The 21,831-nt window shown below is 35.5% G+C and overlaps 1 protein-coding gene across 3 annotated transcripts in view; it reads left to right on the top strand.

Annotated features, from left to right (window-relative positions):
* Window positions 1-21,831, top strand: part of MAP3K1 (mitogen-activated protein kinase kinase kinase 1) — a 73,965-nt gene that overhangs the window by 24,577 nt on the left and 27,557 nt on the right. For all 3 annotated transcript variants that reach the window (XM_016160455.2, XM_016160456.2, XM_016160457.2), the window contains exons 2-6: window positions 12,914-13,064; window positions 16,021-16,221; window positions 19,564-19,764; window positions 20,162-20,278; window positions 20,653-20,801. In XM_016160455.2, coding sequence (XP_016015941.2) covers window positions 12,914-13,064; window positions 16,021-16,221; window positions 19,564-19,764; window positions 20,162-20,278; window positions 20,653-20,801 — 819 coding nt within the window. The remainder of the gene's footprint in view (window positions 1-12,913; window positions 13,065-16,020; window positions 16,222-19,563; window positions 19,765-20,161; window positions 20,279-20,652; window positions 20,802-21,831) is intronic.

The raw sequence follows: 21,831 nt of genomic DNA, 5'->3' as shown, positions 1-21,831 counted from the left end.
ATAAATCTTCGTTGCAGGACTATAGCATTTAGATAGTGGCATTAATAAATGAATCATAATGTTCACACTGGACAGCCCTAAAATAACATTGTGTAGTGTGATCCGATTTGGTAAATTCTTGAATTACAGAAAGGTTGTGAATTACTTAGGAACATGTAGCTGCTTAATGGCATTAAGTTAGGACTTGACTTGGAATCTCCACATTCCTCGGTCCTATCATTTTTCTTTGGTTCCAAAAGCTTCCCACAATGTAGAGTAGTTCAGTAGCACAGGTTTATTTTCAAGAAAATATTTCAGGCATACAGAAAAATACAGAGGGAAAAATATTAGAGAATAGTATAATGAACATCGATAAAACCTTTACCTACATTTAATAAATGCTAATACTTTAACATATTTGCTGCAGTTCGGTGCATGGGTGTGTGTGCTTTAAAGAAATGAATATTAAAGGGACAGTAGGAGCCTCCTTTGTCCTCCTCCCTTCCTCTCTGCACCCACAGATGATGGACCACGTAGTCACCTTGTAGTAGCAGTCTTTACATTCCAAATGTATCTAGTCAACAGTTTATCTCCTGAAACTAGAAAAAATAGTTATATTTTGTTGTTTTCATCTGTTTTTCAAGTAACATATTGTTAAAACAAATTACAAAGCAACATAGTGTAGAAAGAGGAGGATAGGGGTTTTGAAACCAGGGTGACCTGGTTTTGAAAATCAGAATTTCCACTAACTGTAGATTCTTAGCTTACTTAGTCTTTCTGCAAGAGTTTCTTTACCTGCGCGGTGAAGATGAGCTATCTTATCTTGTAACCTTGTGTGAGGCTTAGAACCACTATATGGACAGCACCTGGTACAGACAAGATGCTCCTTAAAGAATGGTTTTCTTCTTCTTCTTCATCATCATCATCAATAATAATAGTAGTGGTTACATTTGTCCTGTGCTTACAGTGAACTTGGCACTTTTGTAAGTGCTTCATTCATGTTCATTCATTTTAAAACTCTGAGGCAAGAACTATATGCAGAAGGCTTAAAACAGTGAAAGGCACAGAGGAAGTACATCATAAATAGTAGCTATTATCTCTGTTTTACAGAAGAAATTAGTTGGGGAAAATTAGATTACCTTCCTTTTAAGCATTGTACATATATATTAACATATCTAATCCTAATAATCACCCTATATGGTAGGTATTATTATCCCCAATGAGGAAATCGAAGTTACAGGGTGGCTAAATAACTTGGGCTAAAGCCATGTAGCTAGTAAATATCAAACCTTGGATTTGAATCCAGGCAATCTACCTCCAGAGATTCATGCCCTTGATCATGGTGTCATACTTCTTGATTATGCTATGGTATGACTTTTTACTTTATCTACCCTATTCTAGGAACATGTCCTTCAAGTTTTATCCTCTCTGTTGAATAAGAAACCCTGTTGGTTTTGTTGTATATACCACCCAGATTACTGGTTCGAATAGTTATTGCCCCATCAATACCCCTGATAGACCCCCCACCACCATCACTCTCTTACTACCAGTACTATCTAAACTCCCTAATATGGGTCTCACATGTACTGAAGTAAATTTGGTCATTTGCCTTGTAGCCATCTCAGGACAGTACTGCCTCCTTGGCCATCGTCTTCGTCTCCTTTGGCCATGTTGGGCTTGCTGACTTTTCTGGTGCTTCTGCTGTGACCTGCTTCCCACCAGTCACTGCCAGGAACATGACCATTAGTGCTGAAGACATACAAGTGCTTCCACTGTGCTCCAGGGGTTTACAGTAAAGTGAGGACCTTGCCCCAGGCCTCCTTTTTATTTTATGTTCTGGGACTTTCATCTAGGCATATAGAGATTTTTAGAGAAAATGGCTCATTGGGTTTTTTTGGGGGGCGGGGGGCTGATGTCTTTGTCTTCACCCCAGACTTAAGTCCTTGGCAGAGAGTGAGTGGACTTGGCAAGGGGCAAATCTTAGTGACAGACTCTGGCCTCTGCTAGTGGTTAGGTTGTGCCAAGTTTGAATGTCTGACACCCACTTCTCAAGATGGATTTGTACCAGATGATTTAATCTGTCTCTCTAGCTGGTCGTCAAATCTTTTCCTTCTATATTTTGAATTCTCGGAATCTTAATTGCATTAAAGACATGCAGAATTTTGTGATAGCTTGAGAAGTCTTATATGAAGGCATTATGGCAGCTGATGTTAGTTTCTTCTCTGGATTTTTCTTCTTATACAAGTTAATTTGAGCCAGAAGGGACTTTAGAGATGATTGAGTACGAATTGCTGACAGTATATATCAGGTACCGGCAGAGATTCTGTTAAAAAGGACTTCCGTGCCAAATAAGTGTAAAGAAGTCTGTGTACCCTTTTTTCCTCTCCCTTTTGGAGAATCGTGATGTATATAGGTCTTTAAATAAACCATTTTATTTTATCTAGTAATCCCTAAACAGCAGAATCATAAGCTGTTTAATATTTTATAGGACATTATTTTCACCAAAGCTGTTCAGAAAATCTCCTTTAGACCTTCATCAGCTCCATGTTTGCCAGTCCTGTTCTTTCTTTTAAAATTATTCAGGCATCACCTCCTGCGTGGATCTTTCCAGGATTCTCCTAGATAACATTAAGGATGGAGATCTGTTCCATCCTTGAAATTATTTATGATGTGTTAAAATACTTCTATTATAGTAGAGATAGCATTGTATATTCTCTATGTATTAGACTAAGCCCTGGAAGGATAGAGATCCTGTCTTATTTATCTTTTGTTTCTTTATCCCACTTTGTATTTATGTTTGTTGCCTGGGCCAGAGCTTACACATAGTAGGCGTGCCAACATTCATTGAATGGAGTGGTTTTCTAGCATTAAAAGCATGGAGAAGAAAAGCTACATTTGTCAGGAAGTCATTCTTCCTCATTCTGAGCATCCCAGTTAACATGCCTTTCCACCAGCTAGAAGGAAGTACTATAGAAATAGTACTAGCTGTTCTTCGGGGTTTGAAAGAAATCATTCTCTTAGCAAAGGCTGTAAGAGGGCTTTGTACTCTAATTCAGCACTATATCCTCTTCTCCATTAATCTGGGAACATTAAAAACAGTCCAAAGGTTTTTATTAACATAGGAGGTACTCACCCAGAATGATACATTTTTAACTTTAAACCATTTTTCATAATTTGTGGGAAGCAAATATGTACAGTAATAGACCATTTCACCATCTATTAGCTTTGTTGACTTGATCTCTTAGAATACTCAGACTGAGCTGTCACATTGCTTTAAAGATAATTGACCTAGTAAAAATGTAGTCACACACCCATTGGTGAAGATTTCAAAGAAAAACATACACCAGAGCCTCCATAAAACACTGACTTGGGATCTCTTTGATGAAAATCAAAATGGCAAAGGAACAGTCATCCCGCCCCCGTCACCTCCCCCCCTCTCCGCCCCCCCAAATATCTACTTCGTGCTGTGAACTAAGTACCAGTGCTGTTAGAGGACAGGACACATTGCTTTGCTGAAAACCTCCCCACAGTGGTGGTGCATGGAGTTCTGATCTACTTTTCTAATGCAGTGTAAAAGCTCAGTACATGTATGTGTGTGTGTGTCAGTTGTCTTTTAGACATTCTCAACTCTAGATTTGTCAGGTAGTACAAACGGGGAATTCTTGTAAGGAAATACATATTTAGACACATACTGTAAAAAATTAGCATCCTTTTCCTTGCTTACTGATCTGGGTTCAATAATTAAGGAAGAGGATGCTCATATGTCCCATTTTTTGCCCCAAAGGTTTCTAAAGTTTTTCCAAGTATCAAGGACAAACAAAGGAAGGAATAAACAGTGGAATTTTTAGCACTGCATATCAAAAGAATACAAGCCTACAGGATTAAAAGCATTTGAAGCTTTCATGGGTTTTTGTTGGAAAGGAACAAATTAGAAATGGGACCAGATTGGTCTTAAACTCCCTCTATAAACATTAGCGCTTAGAAAAGTTTACATTAAACCTAGTAGATCTTCTAAGTTCGTGGGTGAGAAGAAAACAATAGTATGAATCTTTTCCCCAGGAAGACGGGTGGAAGAATTTTAGCATTTAGAAACACTGTTAGAACGGTGCTTACTTTGATGAGTAAGAAAACTATTTTAGAAAAATATTTAGTTCAAGTATTAAACATTCCAGGGACAGCTAGTAACTTTTCAGTCCATTTGTTTTGTCATTGGCAGTAGAAGAGCATTCATTGTTTTTGTCATTAAGATTTTCATATACTTTGTGAGAGGATACATCTTACAAAATCACAACACTCATTTCTGTTCAGTTCTGACCATTTTTACAATTTTGACTTGTCTATATAAATATCACCATAAAATTTCAGTTCATAATTTGTGGCAAGTCGGTGAATTTTATTGAACTTAATAAGTCATTGTAGAACTGACAACATGTTGGTTTCACCTTAGTTTGATTGTTTTCTTCTGTGCCCACACAGGAGAGGTGTTAACTTGAGCTGTCTGCCATCACCTTCTCCAGTTTATCACATTGACTGCTTTTTAAAAAACAATATTTTCTGATTTTAAGTTGTTAATCTTCTACTCATCAGTAATGCACATTATTAGACTGATTTATTTGTGGTACGTTAATAACTTGAATGTGGTGGCTTTTGATAGAATCTGCCAGCTACCTTTCTAAGAGAATAGATATACCAAGGAATAGCTAAATTTTTGCATTGCTGCTTTATATTCCTTCTGAGACTAGGCAGGTGTTAAGAGGTGACTTAGAAAATCCTTTTGCATTGTATGTTTTTCTTGGTTTATCTGGTTCTCAGTCACAGGAAACACAGGCCCATTAGTTTAATGATATTTACTCATATATAAGCATGTCCATCTGAAAGTCTATCCTTGATGTTTTACTTTAAATGTGTCAATAACTTTGGAGACTATTAAAGTCCATCCAAGTATTTGTATATTAATTTTACAAGGTTTACTTTTCCTGCAAGGAAAATTCATTATCAAATTCACTATTCCTGTGAATATTCATGATAAAAAAAATCTGCCTTTTAATCATTAGTCTTCAGTAGAATTAAAGAAAAATGCAATTTATAAAAGATAACAACCTAGAATTTTTTTCTTCAGTTAATAAGTATGCTCTATTCATCATGTTAGTGTCCTATTTAGTGGTTATCAGTATTTTATGTACATATTAAAATTATGTTAATAGTGTCTGAATTTGTAGCCCACTGAGTTATATGTAATTATCAGTAGAATATTAATATCTGTAGAACATCAATCGTTTTGAATATACTCATACATTCTAGTATACATATAAGAAAGAACATGCAGTATAGGATAACTGTACAGTAAATGCAGTTTTCTTTCTGAGTCACTTGTCTTCTCTAAAGGAAAATTTTGAGGCATTTAGTTTATTCCATATACTAGGTCAAAGGTAATTAATAGCAAAAAAATTCCTTATAGAGTTGCTACCTTTAAGAATGGTTTGATACTGTCTAGTAGCTCCCTGCCTTTTGTGAACTTTCCATTATTTGTATCTGCACAATGATTGTTAAACCAATCTTTTCCAAATTACTAATTTAGAAGTAGGGAAACCTTTTGAATATTCTTCCTGTTTTCTTTGAAATTCTTTATAAGTCCCAAAGGCTCTAATTTGTGGTAGAAGTTATGTGTTAAACAGGCTGTGTGTGTCCATTATGTGTGTTGAGTACATCTGCCCACTGTTATTTTGCAGATCTTTGTTGATTAGAAGTGATAACCAGCTACTCTGACCCCAAATCAGTGATCGTTTATCAAGTCCATGGGATCTAGTGCTCTGGGTGTTTTATTCACAGCCACAGGACATGCAGGTGAAAAAGGCCCTGCCCTCAGGGAACTTGCACTTTCCTTGTTTAGTTTGGCCTAGGCCAGCTAGTGAGTGCGCATTTGCAGTATGATTATCCATTAGTACATTCTCTTGGTTTATTTTGGTTAATTTCACATGTACTCTTCATGTTTCTATACCATATTCTAGATTTCAAAATCCTGTGATTTTTGCTAGAGAATAATTTTAATCTTAAAACTCAAATGGGATATTTCAATAAAAAAGTAATCATAATGTCAGAAAAGTTGATTTTTAGTGTATACATGACGATTTAGAATAATTTATAAATACGAATCAATCAAAATCACTAATGTGGTATTAAACTGCCTATAATCATTGTTGATAAGTTATATTACTGTTTTTGTTTTTTGACCTTCATCTTATTTAAGTTTTTATTAGTTAACGGTAATTAACCAGAACATGAGCTTTTAGACAATGAAATTCTGTGCCTGTATCCCTCAAAGGACTAAATAGGAAAGTTTGCACACAATACTGGAATTAACCCCTCCCCAATAAAGATTTCTGTAGTTCAACTTAGCGTTATAAAACTGACTAGACTATGGCCTTGCCCATGTTAAGAAATCAACAGAGCTGTTGTGTGCTAGAGAAAAGATACTTGCTCCATATGGGGGGGAAAAAAGTAGTTGCTCATTTCTCATTGTAAATGAATGGGAGTTGTGCCATCTTTATTTCTCATGGTCAAACATTACTGAGTATAATCTGGAATAAAATCTTTTGGGGACTAATTTTCATAACGTCAGCCATTTTTACATACTGCCATTACTTATGTAAAATTAGACATGTTGTCAGTGTTGCATGACATAAAGATGGAAGAGTTGCTCTTACCAGTGTTTTTATTTAATTCTTCTTGCTCCCGAGAGGAAAAGGCCAGCATTCACCAGTGACAGTATGTCTCCGGAGAGATCATCTTATGGGAAAAAAAGAGTTATTCCAGTATTGAGATACATTTTTTGGCCTCAGATCTAGGTTAATGAATTTTAAGTGCTTGTAAATACTGATTTTCCTTTTGCCCTATAGGAAACAAGAGACTGTGGAATCATTCATATCTGAGTTTAAATCCTATATTTTTCACATACAGACTTTTCCGCCTTGGACACATAATAACCTCCTTGTCATTTTCTTTTCTGCCGGTGGGATAGTAAGAGCCCCATCTCACGAGACATGATTGAGATGACAACCCATGTGAAGCTGTTAGCACAGTGCCCTGTCAGTGGTAAAGGATTGTTAGCCTGTGTTCTTATTTGCTGAAGTCGTTCCTTTTGCCTTTTACCTGGAAACTTAAATTTGAAGGATCCCATAGTGGACTAGTTTTATTTTGGAAGGTAGTTCCTCCCTTGCTCTCCTCTCCCCTTGGTATCAAAGCTTGCGGGTTTTAGTATGTGAATTCCTGCTGCTATGAGGACTTCACAGATAGGCCTCAGTTGGATGGCTCTGAATTGTACCTGTCCTAAATAATTCTGTATATTTTCCAAGGTTCCTTGAGATTCCTTAGACACTGATAGAATTGAGAATCTCTCTACATAAAGTTATCTGTAATCTAAAATGTTCTGGAAATCTTTATGTACACTACAGTTAAGCTCCATTAATTTCCAGATAGGTTTTATATGATCATTATAATCTTTATTACTTCTATTACAGTGAAGCACTCTGCTAATGAATAGAATGTGCTTCTTTAATTATTACAAATACCATTGTAAAAACTTGTTTAAATTTCATATTCTCATCAAAGAGATATCAACATAGATATCTGATGCTGACTTGTTGTAAAAACAAACTCAGATTTGAGAGTAACCTGCTGTACCAATGAAGAGCACAGGCTTCAGTCAGATCCACCAGGGATTGAATCCAGGTCCTGTTGTTTACCAGCCGTGTGACCCTGGGCATATATCCCAGCTCCTCCCAGCCTCAGACTGTAATGGTTACAACTTCATAGGGTTTCTGGGAAGGTGAAGTAATTTAGTACATGTAAAGCATCTAATGCCTTGCCTAATATGTAACATTAACTTTTTCTATTATGACATATAAGTCTGGCAATTATTTCTTTTTGTCATTAACATAATATTTCCATGTTAAAGATGAACCATTTAAGAAATACCTTAAAAATTATAGTAAACTTGGTAGGATTCTATTTTCGAGTGATTATTGAGTATCCTCTGTGTGCCAGGGCATGTGCTGAATTAGTGTTTTAGTCAGGCTCTTTGAGGGTACCCGAAAGAGACATGTTAGGGTTTATTTCAGTGCAAAGCAAAGGACCCATGAAGTTTCCTTTATTGCAGCACATGCATGGAGCCTCTGGAGAACTTGGTTATTCACCACCCAGGGAGGTGTAAAAGCAGCTGTGATTATCTCTCAGGGGACTGGTACAACTCTTATGTTTACTTGTATTGCTTCTTCCCTTCTCTCCATCCCTAACTGCATCTTCTGTCTAATTTATCTTCTCCCTTCTGTCTCATTGCTCCTACTTACTACTTTGCTCTTTTCTCTGTTTTTGTGCTCTTCTTTCTATAAGTGACACTGTCTGTGTATCTCGCATTCATACCCCCAGAGAAAAGATGCTACAGTAACATCCAGTATAGAGGCTCTTTGGATCAGGGCACATTATTGGCAACTGTGGGGGATGGGTTCAAATGTATAAAGTGTGGTGTCCTAAACATCAGACACCACACTTAGAAGGGGACATAGTTGTGTGGGCCCTCTGGTTTTATATTGGGTGCCTTTTGTGGCCTGTCCAGGACATGTGGTACCGATAATAGAAAAGTGAGTAAGATGTTTAACCTGTCCTGGAAGAGTTCCCAATGTGGTGAGGGAAGCAGATATGTAAACAAATACTCCAGTTTATGCTGTATTATAATTAATATCAGCATACGGGGAAGGGAATGGCTAACTGCTATAGAATGGTGCTTGGAAATTCTTTAATGAAGGCATACGAGATGTCAGGAAATAAAATCATCTGCAGATGCAGAGAGGTAGGAGAAATCTCGGTGTGCTTAAGTGAATATTTTAGTGTTGTGAGAAGAGGGCATTGGCTGGTATTTAAAGGGCTCTAGGAAGAGGATCTAGAATATGATACCAGTGAGGTTAATAGGAATGTTAGAAACAGAACTAGGAAAAAAATATCAGCTCCTAGAAATCAAGAGTGAGGAGATCTGTAAGTGCCAATCCAGTCAACAGTGGCTGGTACCAGTGGGTCGTGTAAAGGTAGGACCAGGTGGTTTCACTGAGAAGGGGTCATTGAAGTACCTTGTTTTTTAGCAGATAAATTCTGTAGGTCTAGAAAGATTCTAGAACTAAAAACCTAACCTTAGGGGAGAGAGATTCTTTGAAGCTCCGGGTCAATCACAGTTTCATTCTGAGGAATGTTTGGAAACCAAAAACAACAAGAAACTTAACGTTTTCTAAATAAACAGGAAAAGAAGATAAAGGTTAATCTGTAACAATGTTTAAATTTTCATATTTATCTGGCTAAAATTTTATTTGTTTATTTTTTCAGTCTTCAAAGCATTCCCAAAATACATGTTTGTTTTGCTAAAATGTCAGATATACGAACTATTATTTTAGTCAAAATAATAGATATGGTTCTAGACAATAGAGAGGGCAGAAATAACTCTCTAAAACATTCATATTTAGCTAAATTTAATTAGAGGCCCGCTAATCTGGTGATTTTGCAACTCTCTGGGTGGGTGGGTGGGTGTGTGTGTGTGTGTGTGTGTGTGTGTAAAGATGTTTCCTGCTATAGCTATTATATTAATTGGATGACAAATCACTGCTATATATGTATGTGTGCAATGTATGCACACATACATATCTGGTAAAAATAAAAACGCTCTATGTATCTATGAGAACTATATGTTAGGATTATAACAAAACAAAGTACGTAAGAAAAAGTTTTTTCTTCCTAATTTGGGTTCTGTTTCAGAGACAAATGAAACTAAGTAGGTTTGATTAATTTTTTTCCCCTAACATGTAGAATAGGATTTAATTGTATATTTCATTGAATCTAAGATCTAGTTGTAAATTGTACCATTACTTTTTATACTATAAAGAAAGGAAATAAAAACCTTTGCCAATTAAATTACAACATTCGATTGTAAGGGACATTTAGATTGCAGAGATATTAAAACATGAAAAAATACACTTTTTAGAATTATATTGAGTTATTACTTATGAAGACATTAGAAAGAACACTTTGGTTTATATTTACAGATTAGGAACAACGAAAACTGTTCTAAATAATATCTAAATTGCAAATTTAGTCTTAATTAAATACAGAACAATAAAAAGATTAAATAATATGACTAGTCATTAAATTTTAAAACTATGAAGGTCATTAGGGCTGCCAAAGATGTTAATAAATAATCATTTCTTTAATACATTTTAATGCCTGTTATAAGCCAGACATTGTTAGATGTTGGGTGTACAGTGATAGATAAAACACTGGCACCTATCCTCATGGGGCTTACAGTTGTTGGCGGGAGGAGGGGGGTTTGAAAATTGTAATGAGCACCTTAAAGGAAAAGTGAAAGAATGGAGATAGGGGTACCTAAATGAGGTTGGTAGTGTCTCAAGGAGTTGAAGAAAAGCTAAAAAAGTCCATAGAAATTAATGAGGTAAAAAACAGACAAGTGAGAAACAGTCTGTGCAGAAGCCAAGCAGGAAGGAGAGTTTTTCAGGCAGTGAAAGAAAGAGAAGGAAGCTGTGGGGTGGAGGAGTAAAGGGGTGTCCTGGGTAACTTCAGCTGCGGTAAAAGCAGATGGTATAGGGCTTCATAGGCCATGTTGAACGTTTTGGATTTTTTTTTGTAGTCTAAGTCCAGAGGGAAGCCATCTGAGCATTTTAATGGAGGAAGTTACCTTGGGTGCTCTGTAAAGCTTGAATTGGATAGGAGTAAAGAGTGAAGAGGCCCTCTTAGGAGTCTGTTGCTTAGTTCAGACCAGCTAAGCTGGCAACTTGACTTGGGGAGTTGTGAAAAGATATACATTTTCTTGAAGATAATTTGCCATTATTATCAAAAGTCTTAGTTAATATACCAAAAAGTATACATTTTGACCCAGCAATTCCATTTCAGAGCATTTATTCTAAAGAAATAATCTTAGTTGTGTGCAGAAATTGAGCCCCTAGTATGCTTATTCCACATTATTTATAATAAGAAATTGGTTTAAAAGATTATATTATTTTTATACAAGTTGCAGTGAAAGAGGCAAGTGATGCTGACTTTAAGGAGGCCACATCATCCAGGAAGATTTGTTTTGACAAGGAGAGTTCTCTACCTGTTTGGATGGATGAGTTCTCTATGTGTTTAGGTGGGTGCCAGGAAGAGAGACACTGAAAATAAAGAATGGAAAAGAGATACTCAGTGAAACAAACCTGGGGAAGGAGAGACATCTATGAGAAGATAATCACCCTTGTGGGGGAGTGCAGGAGCTCCTGGTGTGAAAGTGCACACTAGATCTACAGTGTGATTTACTTTTGAGAACTACCCTGGGAACCTAGTCTCACCTCGCATCAGCATCGTTGTTACTGTGGGGAAAGTGTTCGCTTTTCAAACTAGAGAGTTGTAAACAAATTTTTGGTGTGCAATCAGCCAATAAATTCAGTTGCTTATAAATCTGAATTTCTTTGGATAATTATTGACTGAGCAGGATGAATTTTTGGGCACACGTTTCTCTCTCTCACTCTTCTCCACCCTCCCTTTCCCTTCTCCCTCCTTATCTCCCTCCCTTCCTCTTCTCCCCTCTTCCCTACCCTTCCTTTTCCCCTTCCCCATCACTTTTTCTTCTCCTCTGCTCTCTCCTCTCCTCTCTTTCCGTTCCAGTTCCTTTCCATTTTCTTTCTTTTTTTTACCTTTTTCTTCCCATATTGCCTCTTTCTTTGTGACAGTTTTTTATACCCGTATGGTGGAAATATCCTACATTGTTTTAATGCCCATTTGCAAGTTTCAAATGTTCTGTGCTCTTCACATTCCTAAAAATATCTAGGCCAGTCTCTAGCACAGAGGTATTTAACATATTGGTTTTCACTGACTAACAGTATTGATATTTCAGTAAAACCAGTTAACCCTTTCTTTTATAGTGCATATTTAGTTTTAAGTCAGTGTTTTGCTGGTTCTCTGAAGATACCTTTGCTTTATAGTTGTGATTAGCTGGAAAATTCCTAGAAGAGTTTGAATTTGATTTAGTAAGCTTATGGTTATCATCTTTGGTATTTCCTTGTGTATTTCCTTTTCTTATCAGTGTGGAAAATCAGTTTGTAGCTTTATAGAATTTCCGAAATAGTTATTGAAGTTAGCTTAGTATTTTTTAAATTGTTACTTCTCTCAGAGTGTAATTGCTTTGTTTGCTTGCAAACCAAGTTTTAAAAACCATGCATATGCATGTCGTTTGTTATATACATCCACATGTGGGTAGATATGAGTGTACTGTATATGGAACACCCCAAATACTTTGTCATGGGATTATTCTGAGAATAGAATTTAATCTTTTAGGCTTTGGAAAAAAAGGGATCATAGATGATGTGATTAGGTTTCACCTAGCTTATTAAATATTTAGCATATTTCAGAAAATGAGTATATCTACCAGATTCTATTTATATTGACCTAAATTACTGGATATTCTGGGATAAAGAAAGGGTAGTAAAATACTCTACTAAATATCTGAGTGTGTTAGAGTGGTGTCATTAGAAACAGCGCAGTCTTCATGAATTTATTTGTTAATGAAATGCTTCATGTCTTAGGATCCATTTTGTTAGCTACCTGGAAACAAAGGTCTGCATTAATATTAATGTGCCTGCACCTTCTAAATGGAACATTCTTTTTAAAGGCATAATTAAAATCAACTTGTTATCAGGCAACATTCAACACTATCCACGGTATAGATTCGATGATAGTATATGTTTCACAATGATATTTTCATACCTTGCTTAAATTTGAAGTTTTTAGCAGTTATCTTTTTAGTTACATGTCCATGGAAAGTATAAGATAGAACCATATTGTTCTATTTTTTCTTGTAAGTTATTTTTCATATGTAAATTTCATTCTCCTTGTTTTCCCTCCATTGTAGTCGCGAGATGGAGAATAAGGAAACTCTCAAGGGTTTGCACAAGATGGATGATCGCCCAGAAGAACGAATGATCAGGGAGAAACTGAAGGCAACCTGTATGCCAGCCTGGAAGCACGAATGGCTGGAAAGGAGAAATAAGAGAGGCCCTGTGGTGAGTGGCTGTTGGTGACCTGCTATCAGGAAGGAAGCATAGGAGGAAATAGAAAATTAAGCATAAATAGATCCTCTTGTAAGCTTTTTGTTCTCATCTTCATTTTAAATGCAGTAGTTTATTTGCTTGATATTCTAGCCACTTGGAACAAAACATAGGTAAAACTATGCTCATTAAGCAACTTAAACCTTTCTTTAAAAAGCCGGTTGGTTGTATGGAGAGGTAATGCTTAAAGCAACACTGCCCTCTAATGTCAGTATCTGAAATCCTTTTATTGGAGATTTATATTGTACTTAAAACTTTAAAAGGAATGGCAATTCTTAATTTTATTTTGATGTTTTATCCCTAAGGTGGGATCCAAGGATCTTATTCCAGAAATCTTCCAGGAAAAACAGAAAAAATTAAATAGATTCATGAGTTTGAGATAAGTTAAAAAGATGCCTAGAATATGGGGAAAGAAAACCTAGATTTCTACGTAAGGAAAGGCAGGCATACTTTATCCTTTGCCATGGTTTTTCTCTTTTAAAGTACAGGCAGACCTTAGAGATATTGCGGTTTGGTTCCAGACCACTGCACTGAAGCAAGTATGCACTGAAGTGCATCATAACTTTTTTGCTGGTGGAGAGTCTTACCTTCAGTTTGTAAAAAACGTAACATCTGTGAAGTACAATAAAGCAAAGTGCAATAAAATGAGATATGCCTGTATATGAAATCTATGAAATGTGCTTCTTCATTCTTATAAAGGCAGAAGTAGATCTCAGTTGTATAGTGGCCCAGTACCAATCTGTACCACAAGTTTTTGTTTTTTTGTTTGTTCTTTATAAACAGAGATGACAATTTAAGATTCATTAGATCTGTTTGTGTGTATCAGGGAGCAAGGGGAGGTGAATCTTAAAAGTTACTGAGTAAACCACTCATTTGATATTTGAAACCCCTAAGCTACACCACTGCGAAATGATTATCTCATCCTGTATTCATCCCATATGCCCATTTAAGTTTAATTAAACTTAATTAAACATGAATAAAAGTAAAAATTTAGTTCCTCAGTCACACTAGCCACATTTCAAATGCTCAGTAGCCATATGTGGCTAGTGGCTTCTGTAATTGGGCAGTGCAGTTATAGAACATTTTTGTCTCCTCAGAAAGTTCTGTTAAATGTCTAACAGTGACTAGTCTCTTAAATATCTCAAAAACCTCTGAGATTCTGTATATCCCTCATCGTTTGCTGAAATCTGTCTTGCACATTCTACCCTCTGGTTGTAACCTGTGGAGCTAATTTTTCCTTTAGATACCAGCTTTTTTAGCTGCCACATTACCCATGAGTCCTTTTTTTTTCAGCAGTGCTTCCACACTTCCATTTATTCCTCATGTGAAGTAGATCTCACCATTTTAGTAATCATGTTAGAGGATGAAGATAAAGAAATTAAAGATTTATCTTACAAAGTTCTGTTGAAACATTTCATAGTAGGTGGCAAATTTCTACCTAATTAAGAAGAACTTTTGAATAATTAAAGCCATGTGAAATTTGAATATGTTGTTTTCTGGAGTTCCTTGAGCCCGGTAGAGAGTCTAAGTATTTTGAGAATACCATAGAGCAGAAATTATAAATTTTTTAAAAAAGAAGCCAACTTTTTATCCTTTATTATGTATGAACTAACATCTAAGACCAAATTTTGTTTTAACTCACTGTCCCCTTTCCAGCAAATACTTAAGTACCTTATCCGTGTACAGGGTGAAGAGGGAAGAGATGTGAAGAGTAAGACAACACATAGTCCTTAAGCTTCTTCTACCACCCTACATGTTATAATTTACAGACTTTATATTATCTGTAAGAAATTTATAGTCTACTTGGGAGTTATGATTTTGTTACTACGTTTTATGATATACCAAATCTTCCTTAAAACTTTAGAGGTGTAAATAATCTCCAACAGTAAAAATAAGATTAATACACAATAAATAAAGTAAGGCATGAAATATCACAAAGCAGTTTGTAACTATGAACCAAACATGTTGGGTGGGCAGAAGAGCAGTAATGACTTAGCAATGAGGAAGAATGCTAGGCTGGTAGAGTTAAGGGAGATTCTGTAAAAGGTAGGCTTTTAACGGAGCTGTAAAAGATGGGCACTTTTTCACTGGGTGAAGGTATGCTGTCTGGAGTGCTGCAGGCTGGAGATGTGGATTAGGAGGAAGAGTGTGAGTGAAAGCTCATGATGAGAAGTTAGGCATGTGGTAGGCACAGCTACTGGCTGATAGATCAGGAGCAGTGGGAGAAAGGCCAGAAAGGTCTACTGAACTTTAACAACTAAGGCTACAGAGTTTGGCCTTTTGGTCATAGCTAGATTAGGTCTGAAAGCCCTAATCATTAGAAATATCATGTCTTATAAACTGCATTTCTGCTTGAGAGATGATCTTTAAACTTGTAGATTCGTTTGGTGTTTCTGAAATACATGTCTAAAACTATTGTACTTTAACAGTGCCAAGAAAACAAGCAGAATAGTTTTATGTTAATTAGTCAGGCTATCCGAATACTTCAAATTATGCCCAGTATTATTTTCAATTCTTGCATTTTTTCAATACTAATGAAAAAGAAAACATCTACTTCAATGAGTTGAAATTAACTATAGAAGTTGTAAGTGCTTATTTTTCACATTTGTTTTCTAACCTTTGTTGATTTTGAATGTTAAATGATTTTAGGGCATGTAATAACATAACACCAGGTTCTAAAATTATGTATGATAACATTTTAACTAGTGCTTCAGCCTAAATGACAAATCTGTGTGGGAAAAATAGTCTTACATTTATGGCTTAAAGTAATACTAAATAAAAGTTGATATATTGTCTCATATTTATATAATGCATAATAAAACTCACTGAGTTCATTTCTTAAGCTCTTTTGTTCAAAGTTACTTATTTTTTTGTATTTTTAAATAATCAAAGTATTGGAATTTTAATTTAGGTGGTAAAACCAATCCCTATTAAAGGAGATGGATCTGAAATTAATAACTTGGCAACTGAGTCTCAAGGAGAGGGCCAGGCGAGTACCACTTCACCAGCTCCCAAAGGCCGACGCAGCCCTTCCCCTGGCAGCTCCCCATCAGGTCGCACAGTGAAACCAGAATCTCCAGGAGTAAGGAGAAAAAGAGTTTCCCCCGTGCCAGTAAGTTAATATTTTAATAAATATGTTAAGTTTCTACAACTTTTAGACTCATTTATAACAGAAAAGATTGGCTTGCTGTCTGTTAGAGCGGCAGTTCTCAAAGTAAATGTGGTCTACAGACCCTTTGAGGGAGAGAGAGAGGGCAGGTCCTGAAACCCTTTCTGTGGATCCATTAGGTCAAAACTAATTTCGTAATAAAAACGAAATGTTATTTGCCTCTTTCATTGCATTGACATTTATAATGGTGGGTAAAGTGTCTGGTGCATTCACCTGAATTAAAGTTATGACAGTGGAAATTATATTCTTCATTTGGGTATTTGGCAGACATTTTCCTTAAGATGGATTAAGTGAGATTCACTTCACGGCAAACAATTGAAAATTTTTTTTACAAGTAGTAAAATTTGAGATTTCAAGCAAAAATTAGAATTTTGGAAAACTTATTCATTCCAACACTGTAAGCTTGATAGTTTCTAAAATTCAGACTTTTAAAATGAGATCAGTGATAACATCAAATGTGATTTTTTTTCGCATAATGCAAAATGAAATGTGTGAACATTTGGAAGATCTGCATAAATTAGTGAACCAGTATTCTTCAAATGACCAGTACATGATGAAACAAAATCATTCTTGGGTAAATGATCCATTCAAAGTGTGTAAGATACGTATCTGGATTTTAATATAACAGTAGGAAAAGTCTGTCGATGTGGTTTCAGATTCCATACTACAGCCTCCTGTAAGAAACCATTTCTTTGGTGTCGTATCAAAAAGAAAATAATAATTTGGAAAAGCTATTAAAATACCTTTTCCAGCTACATGTCTGTGTGAGGCCAGATTTTCTTCATGTACTTTAATGAAAACATCCTGTCATAGCAGATTAAACACAGAATCATCTGTGTTTGCAAAAAGATAGGTGCGAACTTTATGCTAGAGACTTTTAGTGACAGAAATGCAAATTAAAACACCTTCTCACTTTGAAAAGCAAGTTAGTCAATACAAAAATGATTGTGATAGTGACCACAAGGGGGAGTTTCGGTTTTCCTCAGATCTCAGGTTGTTAAAGCATATAAATCCTTCAAAGAGCAAATTTAAATACAATTTTTACAATGAAGCCAAAGATACCCAACAGTATTTATTGGCTTTATATTGACACACCTTTAAATTAACTTTTTTAAAACTTAAATCAGTCATTTATTCGCTCATGAATCTGCAAATTGGACAGGACCCAACAGGAGTGGCTTATGTCTGCCCCCCATGGCATCTGCTGAAGCTGGACTATCCAAGACTGCTTCTTCACTCACAGTCTGGTTTTTCAGCTGGGATGCTAGACAGTTAGGGGCTGTTAGCATCTCTTCCTCATAGCAAGGAAGTTGGGTTGCAACGAGTATTTCAGGTTAGTAGAGAACATGGAACAGATTCTCTCTCATAGCCCTCAGAAAGAACCAACCCTGCTGACACCTTAACTGTGAACTTCGAGCCTCTCAAATTGTAAGATAATAAATTTCTGTTAAGCAAAAAAAGTGTTTCAAGAGGGCAAATCCCAACAATAGAAGCTTTTTTGAAGCCACCACTTGCATCATGTTTGCTATTGTCTTATTGCCCAAAGCTTAGTTACATGCCCAATCCAAAATCAGTGGTAGGGATATAAATAGTGGGAGGTATGCTTCAGGGGGGCAATCAAAGTAAAAGTCTACCACAAGTATATACAGAATTGCCTCTCTCCCTTGCCTCCCACCTACTTTGGATATATGCTAGACAGTTACCCTTGCATTCTTTTTAACAGATACACAGCATTTTATCACCTGCATAAATCATAGTTTAAATGAACTACATACTAATAGACATTTATATTCCTTTTTAACCCTTTATTACTAAAAAATAATGGTACAAAAATATTTTTATGTATATATCATTTTGCACATCCGAGCATATCCATAGTCTGAATGCTTAGAAGGTCAAGTAGCATGTGCATGTATTCTCGTTTTTGTTTCTAGTTGTTTTTTTTTTTTTAAAGTAACTGCTCATTTAAAAAATAATGGCTTTATTGAGATATAATTCACATATTATATAATTCACCTGTTTAAACAGTTTGGATTTTGGTATATTGACAGAGTTGTACCAATCACTATAAATTTGAAAACATTTTCATCATTCCAGAAAGAAAACCCAGATCAATTAGCAATTTCTTCCTAGCCCTAGGCAACCACAGATCTGCTTTATGATTTCATATATATTTATTTATTCTGGACATTGCATATAAATGGAATCATATAATATGTAGGTCTTTTGCAATTGGCTCCTTTCACTTAGCATCATGTTTTCCAGGTTCTACCGTGATAAAACTTTTATTAGCATCCCATTCATTTTTAATCGTAGAATAATCTATTATATGGTTATACACATTTTATTTATTCGGTTGATGGACATTTGAGTTATTTCCAATTTTTGGCTATTATGAATAATGCTGCTGTAAACATTTATGTACAAGTTTTTGTGTGGACATAACTTTTCATTTCCCTCAATTTATACCTAGGAGTGGAATTGCTGGGTCGTGTGTTTTCCAAAGCATCTGCACCATTTTACATTCCCACAAGTACTTTATGAGAGTGTTCACTGCTTCATGTTCTCTTCAACATTTATTATTTTTAACTAATCAGTTAGGTATCAGAAAGAACTGGAATTTCTGTTGGGCAGTAACAGACCATGTTTTGGAGTGAGAGGGACATATGGCACCCTCATTACAGGAGAGGTTTTTTTTGTTTGTTTTTTTGTTTTTTGTTTTTGTTTTTGTTTTTTTTTTTTGTCAGCCTCCAGTGAGAAATGTCTTAATCTGGGAAGAGTCATTTGCCATTAGTTTTCTACATAGTGTACCATGGGAGGAATTCCATCGTGGTTTTTGTAAATTACCAGTTATAAAACAGCATTTATTAGCACCTTAAGTGGAAGCCAGGAAATCAGATGTTTAAATTTTATCATTGGAAATAGGTCATTTTGCCTGCTCATGAGGTGGATTTTTTTATGCTTTTTATTTTGGTTTAAATAATATTTTTCAAAAAACTCAGATATTTATAATGAATATTACCATGTGGTTGTCTGTCTCAACCAGATTTATCATTAGTTTTAAGGAAGACTGGAATTTTAGAAGTTTACTCATGATGTGTGTCAGACAAAGCACTTGCAAAATACATTTTCTTATTATATATTTTATTTATTTTACATCACGTATCAAGGTATTTTTTCAGAACATAAAATGCCGCATGACTGTCTAGTATGACTTTTTGGGGTAATTGTTTCTTAATCAAGAAGTGAGCAATTTCTCTAATAAAAAAAAACAATATCGTGAAGTTTCAGAGTGGGAGAATCACACCACCTCGAAGAGCCCCTTCACCAGATGGCTTCTCACCATACAGCCCTGAGGAAACAAACCGCCGTGTAAACAAAGTGATGCGGGCCAGGCTGTACTTACTGCAGCAAATAGGACCCAACTCTTTCCTGATTGGAGGAGATAGTCCAGACAATAAATACCGGGTGTTTATTGGGCCTCAGGTAGGATTTGTCACCGTTTTATATTTTATTAGTATTTAGTACTAACTCAAATTGATATACTATAAAACTCTTAAATTTAGATCAGTTAATTCTCTTTAGTAAACTAAATTTAAAATATATTTTGGGCTAATAAAACATCTTTAATGTATTTATGAAGGTTTTTACTATGACTTAATAAACTTTAGAATAAAAATTTGATGTGTTTAATAAATTCACTAAAAATTAGCTGTAGACTTTTCTTGCATTTTGATATATAAAGATAATGAAGCAAATTAATAGAAACTTTAGTATATTTGATATATTTGGAAATACGAAAAAGTGATAGACTAAGGAATTCTAATAGAACCACATAACTCATAAGTTTTTTGTTTGTTTGCTTGTTTTTTAAACTTTTTAGAACTGCAGCTGTGGGCGTGGAACATTTTGTATTCATCTGTTATTTGTAATGCTCCGAGTATTTCAACTAGAACCTTCGGACCCAATGTTATGGAGAAAAACTTTAAAGAATTTTGAGGTAATTTTAAATAAATGCTTTAGAATAAAATTGTCAACAAATTTTTATGGTATATTTCTAAAGTTTTTTTTCATGAGCTCTACATCTAAAAAACAGTAGTCATTTTAAAGGCATGTAAGAATTATTCGATGCTTATAAATAGTTCTTTTATAGCCCATTGACAAATTAGTCTTTTCTTGTAGACTGAAAAACAAGTAAACACTGACCTATAAAAATATTGCCCTTACTAAGCTGTATGTATTATTAGTTTTCAAGTTCTTAAATTGCCTTTATGAAAAACTTTTGAAATAAAAGACAAATAATTCAACCTCTAGAACTCTTTGTGTGTATATTATGGCACAAATATCATTGTTACTGTCTCTTTTCAATGTTAGGTTGAGAGTTTGTTCCAGAAATATCACAGTAGGCGTAGCTCAAGGATCAAAGCTCCATCTCGTAACACCATCCAGAAGTTTGTTTCACGCATGTCAAATTCTCATACATTGTCATCATCTAGTACTTCTACATCTAGTTCAGAAAACAGGTTAGTACTTTTTAATTTTAGGGGTAATTTTTTTATATCCACTTGTTACTTTGCTCAAAAATAATTTAACTTGCACCTTGGCTTTCGAGTTTAAATTAAGGGTAAAAAGTATTAAAGGTCATCTGAGTGTGTGTGTGTGCACGTGTGTGTGTGTGTGCGCGCGTGCATGTGTACATACACACTCCCTCTCATACATATGTGGACATTTTGTCCTGAAAACAGTGTTAGTACCTTATATATCAGAATATTTTTAAAAAGTTGAAAGTATATAATGAGTGACTGCTATTTATCAATCATTTGTGTCAGGCATCTAATATTGTCTAATTTTGTTTTTACAACAACATCATCAGGTAGGTTTTATCACTGTTTTGCAGAGAATGACTCTGAGGCTGTGTAAAGAATATATCTATAGTTCTTTTATAAACACAAGGCAAAGTGGTTTTCCCAAATTACTTTTAAAAACAGGATTTTTAAATTGTGTAATGTCACTACTTCTTTCATAGATACTTTAGGGCAGCAGGGACCGGTGCTCCTATGGGAATCTGATGCCTGATGATCTGAGGTGGAGGTCAGATGGTAATGCTAGTGCTGGGGAGTGGCCGCAAATACAGATGAAGCTCCGCTTGCCCACTGCTTACCTTCTGCTGTGCAGCCCAGTTCCCAACAGGCCACAGACCAGTACCAGTCTACGGCCCAGGGGTTGGGGACCCCTGTTTTAGGGAATCCTCATTATAGGCAATCACAGTTGTCACTTAAACTCTATAGTGCTTCTCAAGCTTTTCTATTGCCTAGCTGCTGATAAGAATGAATTCATAACCCTGAAAGATCTAAGATGTAGTCCAAAATGACAGTTGTGAAAATTTTTTCAAGTCTCTAGTGTATGGCATGCATGTGCTGTTAAGTCAGCTGACTCCTGGTGACCCTGTGAATGTGTGATATCCATAATGTCTTGTACTCAACATTCCTGCTCATCTCCTATAGAATCATGCCTATGGCCTCTCTTATGAGGTCAGTCCATCATTATAATTGC

The sequence above is a fragment of the Rousettus aegyptiacus genome, unplaced genomic scaffold, assembly GCF_014176215.1.
Source record: "Rousettus aegyptiacus isolate mRouAeg1 unplaced genomic scaffold, mRouAeg1.p scaffold_m13_p_8, whole genome shotgun sequence".
Classification (NCBI taxonomy): Eukaryota; Metazoa; Chordata; class Mammalia; order Chiroptera; family Pteropodidae; genus Rousettus; species Rousettus aegyptiacus.
This window is presented reverse-complemented; position numbering and strand designations above follow the sequence as displayed.